Source organism: Gobio gobio (assembly GCF_949357685.1).
Source record: "Gobio gobio genome assembly, chromosome: 7".
NCBI classification, from domain to species: Eukaryota; Metazoa; Chordata; class Actinopteri; order Cypriniformes; family Gobionidae; genus Gobio; species Gobio gobio.
The window spans coordinates 57,593,980-57,600,183 of NC_137103.1; the positions used below are offsets into that span (position 1 = coordinate 57,593,980).

Genomic DNA, 6,204 nt, shown 5'->3' on the forward strand with positions numbered 1-6,204 from the left:
TGAAAGGCCTCCATTGGCTCAACTTTACACTCTCAAGACCCTTAAAAGACACTAAAGACTAAAGTTACAAAGTCCATCTCACTACAGCGGCTCTACAATAACTTTATGAAGACGAGAATAGTTTCTGTGCGCAAAAAAACCCTAAATAACGACTTATATAGAGATGACGATTTCAAAACACGGCCTCATGAAGCTTCGAAGCGTTATGAATCAGTGAGTCGATTCAGCGGTTCAGAGCGTTATGAATCAGTGAGTCGATTCAGCGGTTCAGAGCGTTATGAATCAGTGAGTCGATTCAGCGGTTCAGAGCGTTATGAATCAGTGAGTCGATTCAGCGGTTCAGAGCGTTATGAATCAGTGAGTCGATTCAGCGGTTCAGAGCGTTATGAATCAGTGAGTCGATTCAGCGGTTCAGAGCGTTATGAATCAGTGAGTAAAGCACTAAAATATCTTCATTTGTGTCTGAAGATGAACGGAGGTCTGACGGGTGTCCAACCACATGAGGCTCAGTCATTAATGACACAATTTACATTTTTGGCTGAACTAACCCTTTAAATTTTATACGATATTACTAGCCGTCACTAAATATTATCGTGGTTTATCGTGAAACCGGTAATCGTTTCATCCCTCGATCTGGTCCAACAGCTGATTTGTATGTTGGACATTAGCTGTGTGTGTGTTTGATGGCAGAACCTCCTGCTGCTTGTGTAATCTCTCGATGGCGTTTCTCTCTCGACTCGTGAGCGCCTCCGCCTTCATCTCGTGCGTTCGCTCCATCTCTCGTCTCAGCTCCAGGATCTCTCTCCGCGAAGACTCCTTCTCCACCCTCTTCACCTTCGCCATCTCCACCTCCATGAAGTGCTGCATCTGCACGAGGACAAGCTTGTGAAAACAGCTGGATTACACCACCGCAAACACAGGGGCGGAGTCAGACCTTTGCCTTGAGCTCCACCTGCGCCTGCTCCTGGATCTCCGCCCTGTACTCCGCCAGCTTCGCCTCCACCGACGCCCAACGGCCTCCTCTGTGCCGGAGCTCTTCATACTCCTCGTCAATCAGCTGCATCTTCTCAACTTCACACAGAGAACAGGTTTACAGAGATTCACACAACACACACAGTGGCAGGATGTGGGCGGAGGCTCACCGAGAGACTCTTTATGAGCTGGAGTGGAGGTGGTTTGGGTGGAGGAGTCACAGCGGTCTCTGTCAGCGTCTGTGAGCTCCGTGAAGAGGCTCATCAGGAAACCTGTGGAATGAGTTACCGAGACTGGATATTCAAAAGAAATTAGGAAGGGATTTTCATACCAAAAAAGGAATCAGGAATTTGAGCAGTGGCGCAAAAAAGTGTGTATGCGCTATAAGGGGCGCCAAAGCGATGGTATAAAAAAAAAAAAAAAAACACATTTTCTATATGTAGCTGCTGTTGTGCGTTTCTAAACAGGGTTCCCACTCTTTCATGAACACCAGATTCTTTCAAGACCTTTTATTTTAAATCAAGCACAATAAATACGATAAAGGTGTGTGTGTTACTGCCAATGTATCAAACACCTGCTGTACCTGTGTGTGTCATTAATGCAGTGACGCTAACGCTTATACTCACAACTACAATACAACTTCCAATGAGGAAAAATGTCCAATTTTACAAAATCCAATGAGGAAAGAGGCTGGTGTAGGCGAGTTTTAACGAGAGATCGCTCTTATTCCTGCTTTTAACATTTATTTCACACTAGTTTTAGTTTTTTTTATAAATCATTACTTAATTAAAACATCAAAATATAGAGATAATATTGTATACATGAATTTCCAATTCAATGAAAAGACATGGACAAGTTCATTGTTAGGCATTACAAATATGCAAAATTATTTATTAAATCACCTGTACATGTACATTTTTAAAAATCAATTTGAATGCTTTTAAGACCTGCACATATATTATATTTAACAGATATAATCGCTGGCGTAATAACGGCCCATTTCAAATGTTTACGTGCTTTTCTTCTTTTTATTTTTTGAGCGGTGATGAAATATTGCTCTTGTAAATACTCGCCAGCATTACAGTAATGAAAGTAATTCAGTAATGATTTCCTCAATTTTATATGATATTTTAGAGGACTCATAAGGATAAGGACCTCATAAGGGCGCCTACTCTCTATTTTCAAAAAACTTCTATTTTTGTTGGAAAAATAGAGCAAAACTGTAAAAAAATTACAACTTGTTGTTTATTAAACTGTTGTATAAAATAAATATCGCATTTTGCAATCGTGCTGATATAGCTTATATGATATTGCTTAACTCATCATTTCCTCTTTAATTACTTTCAAACTAATGTTTAATTTTTTTGTTCGTTATTAGCCTATTTTGAATGAAAATACAACAACAATAAAATAGTACAATAAAAATAAACTTGCGTATATTAAACTTTCGTTTAAAAAAACGAATAAGACGGATTACATAAAATTGCTATACCCGAATTATAACAAATAAAAAGAAGATATTTGGAAATTCCCCAGTGGGGAATCCTCAGTTTGTGGTTTGTTTTTTTTTGTTATTAACAAAATTGATCTTGCGCTTGTTCCTCCGCTATCGTCCTGTCAATCATCTCGCTCGCGGCTATGATTACAGTTACAGTAAAATTTAAATTCACCACCATCGGTTCCCATCCTCAGCCGATCTGCAGGACAGTTTTTGCAATGACCATCAATACTAGATTAATGGGCCATGTCACAATTTAGCAGGAACTAAAGAGCGCTCTAGAATGTTTGGTATAACAGTATTGGGCATCGAGAACCGGTTTCTACTTGGAATCGTTAAAAAAAAATTATTTACAGCCCATACATAATGATATCCGGCTCACTTATTCATTTATTTGTTATTTGGGGGGGGCGCCAAAATTGCCAAAATCCCTGAATTTGACGGCAAAATAAGAGGGATTGATGACGTTTAAAAAAAAATTACATTAAAAAAAATCTGTCAAATCAACCAAATTTCTGAAACTTCCCCATTTTGTTCATATTTTTTAAAACATAAATAGTGCTGAAAGGCGGAATAGTAAATGTCTCAGATGTGTATTGACTAGAGGAGGCTCAGAATGACTCTGGAGCCCAATCTCAGGGGTGTAAACATGACTTTAGAAAGATGGCAGCTTCATTATTTTATTCTCACACAGAGATTGGTAGATCTATTAGTGAAATCTGTTGACTTTATCAATCTGTGTGTCATTATATGCCAACGGTGAGCGCTCAAACATGGGGAAGAAGCACTTCTGCTGTGTCTTTGACTCAAGTTTGCTCGTCTGTAACTCCAGAAGTATTAAAGATATCTGAATATCCTTCTAGATTCTGCTTCTTAACTAACTTTACTTTTGATTTCTTCATTTTAAAGGCCCTCGATTGTTCAATCCCAGAGATATGGAGATCTCAATGCGTCTCCAGGAGTAATTTCTATATAGTTCAGATATCTCCAATACTTTTAGTATTGTTAGTTACAGACATGCAAACTTTGGAAAAAGTATTTTTATGGCACTCAGACAGGAATGAGCTGATGGGAAAAAAATTATACAGTTTTAACATTATATGTTCTTCAGATGTTCCTCGTTAAAAGAAAAAGAGCATCAGCTGTGTGCAAAGAGACCCACATTTAATTTTCGACCACTGAAAATGTGTTCATTTTACTCCTGGAGCCGCATTGAGATCTCCATATCTCTGGGACTGAACCATCGAGGGCCTTTAAAATGAAGAAACCAAAAGTAAAGTTAGTTAAGAAGCAGAATCTAGAAGGATATTCAGATATCTTTAATACTTCTGGAGTTACAGACGAGCAAACTTGAGTCAAAGACACAGCAGAAGTGCTGATTCCCCATGTTTGAGCGCTCACCGTTGGCATATAATGACACACAGATTGATAAAGTCAACAGATTTCACTAATAGATCTACCAATCTCTGTGTGAGAATAAAATAATGAAGCTGCCATCTTTCTAAAGTCATGTTTACACCCCTGAGATTGGGCTCCAGAGCTCAGGTGGAAAAACTCATTCTGAGCCTCCTTTACCAAAATTTGGTAGATTTGACACCACTAGTACATGTACGTCACCTTAAAATAAAACGTTTTCAGATTTATTACCAAATTTTTAAAAAGAAAGACCAAATAGTTGCATCATATCATGACCTACCCGACTTTCCCGTCTGGATCTCGGAGACCTGCCCGGATGAGAAGGAACAGAGAAATGTGTTAAAACAACGACTAATCCATTCTTTTCTTTTTTCTTTTTTCTCATACTTTATTTATGGGTTTTTGTTAGACACATCAAAACCACACAACACATATAATTCAACTACAACTAACAATGGCACATACACACTTAAATAATAATAATAATAATAATTAAAAATAAATAAATAACAATAGGTCCTCCTTGTTCAAATTATTTTCAATGTCTCTTCTTCAATATATATATTTTATTAAAACAGAAACTTTATATTTCTGCTTTCTGTGTGGTCTGTATATTCCAGATTCAATCATTTTAAACATTCACCATCACTTGTTGGTAATATTTGAGACCAGATATTACAGTACACCCAAATATATAATACACTGTGTATCTGAAGGGGAGAAAAATTATAATAATTTAAAAAATTATTATTTAATTATTTAAAAAAAGCATTACACTGCTTCTCTTACTTAGTATTTTTGTCTTGTTTTCAGTCCAAATATCTAAAAAATCTTACATTAAGAAGCATTTACTAGACAAGCAAAAGTTTTTGTCTCATTTTGGGGTAAAATAACTCAAAATTAAGGGAGTTTTTGCTTAAAATAAGCAAAATAATCTTGTTTTCTGTTTGAATTAACATTATTTTGCTTACCCATTGGCAGATTATTTTGCTTATAAGACAAAAACTTTTGCTTGTCTAGTAAATGCATCTTGATTTAAGAATTTTTTGATATTTAGACTAGAAACAAGACAAAAATACTAAGTAAGAAAAGCATTTTTTGCAGAGTAATTTAAGCCTCTTCTTAGATTAATTGTTTATTTGCATTTATGCACTACAAAAAATGCTTTTCTTACTTAGTATTTTTGTCGTGTTTTCAGTCCAAATATCTAATAAAAAAGTTGTCGTCTTATTTTGGGGTAAAATAACTCACAATTAAGGGAGTTTTTGCTTAAAATAAGCAAAATAATTTGCCAGTGAGGTAAGCAAAATAATGTTAATTCAAACAGAAAACAACATTATTTTTCTTACCCCATTGGCAGATGCTTATTTTAAGCAAAAACTCCCTTAATTTTGAGTTATTTTCCCCCAAAATGAGACAAAAACTTTTGCTTGTCTAGTAAATGCTTCTTAATGTAAGATTTTTTAGATATTTGGACTGAAAACAAGACAAAAATACTAAGTAAGAAAAGCGTTTTTTGCAGTGCAGGGTCTAATTTATCCATCACCGGAGGAATTAATGTCCTTAAAGTAATCTATGAAAGGTTGCCAGACTTTATAAAATGTTTCTTCTTTCTTTTTCAGTGTGAATCTGATATTTTCCAGCTCCATGTTTGGTTAGATCCTCTAATGGTGTTAAAGTGTGTGTGTTATTACCAGAGATGAGTATAAGGGTGTGTGAGGGCTGATCTTCATGAGCTGCAGAATCTCTCTGGCTGATAACACCTGCAGGACACACACACACAGGACATTAGCATCCCATAATAGCCCCTGAGCGGTCTCCGTGGCGATGGTCACCTGGTCTGAGGTGAGGCCACACTCGGGGGTGAAGATGGAGAGTGTGTACTGGAGGCCGGAGCGCCGCAGGTGATCAATGATGGCGCTGTTGCAGACCCGGGTCAGCGCTGAGGGACACACACACTCGGATCTCCACACCGGGCCCTGCAGATCCTGGATCAGCTGATTACGCAGATGAGTCTGGAAACAGGAGGAGAGAGAGAGAGAGAGAGTCTGGGTTTATAACAGCAGGAAATGCAGACCGAACATCAACACTCAGAGTGTGAGATATACATAATAAAGGCTAGATGTCTCGTCCGCATCTGGCGGCCATCTTGTCTCACTCATTGTGTTTTAATCTCTTTAAATAACCATAACTTGCTCAATTTTCTACCGATTTTCAAACGGTTCGCTTTGTTATAAACGTCAGAGATGTAGTTATGAGATGTATAATTATTCATAATTTTTTCAAGCATCCATAACTGTAGCCACGTTAATATCGTT

General features: G+C 37.3%; 1 protein-coding gene across 5 annotated transcripts in view; it reads right to left on the reverse strand.

Moving 5' to 3' along the window:
• The window catches only part of ofd1 (OFD1 centriole and centriolar satellite protein), a 55,107-nt gene that overhangs the window by 45,163 nt on the left and 3,740 nt on the right, over positions 1–6,204 (reverse strand). For 4 of the 5 annotated variants that reach the window (XM_079821296.1, XM_079821295.1, XM_079821294.1 and 1 more), the window contains exons 2-7: positions 5,722–5,901; positions 5,581–5,649; positions 4,167–4,194; positions 1,143–1,244; positions 935–1,071; positions 694–867 (exon numbers count right to left, since the gene is read on the reverse strand). In XM_079821296.1, coding sequence (XP_079677422.1) covers positions 694–867; positions 935–1,071; positions 1,143–1,244; positions 4,167–4,194; positions 5,581–5,649; positions 5,722–5,901 — 690 coding nt within the window. Of the gene's footprint in view, positions 1–693; positions 868–934; positions 1,072–1,142; positions 1,245–3,632; positions 3,722–4,166; positions 4,195–5,580; positions 5,650–5,721; positions 5,902–6,204 lie in introns of those variants that run through there. The other variant, XM_079821297.1, reaches the window with a different exon arrangement.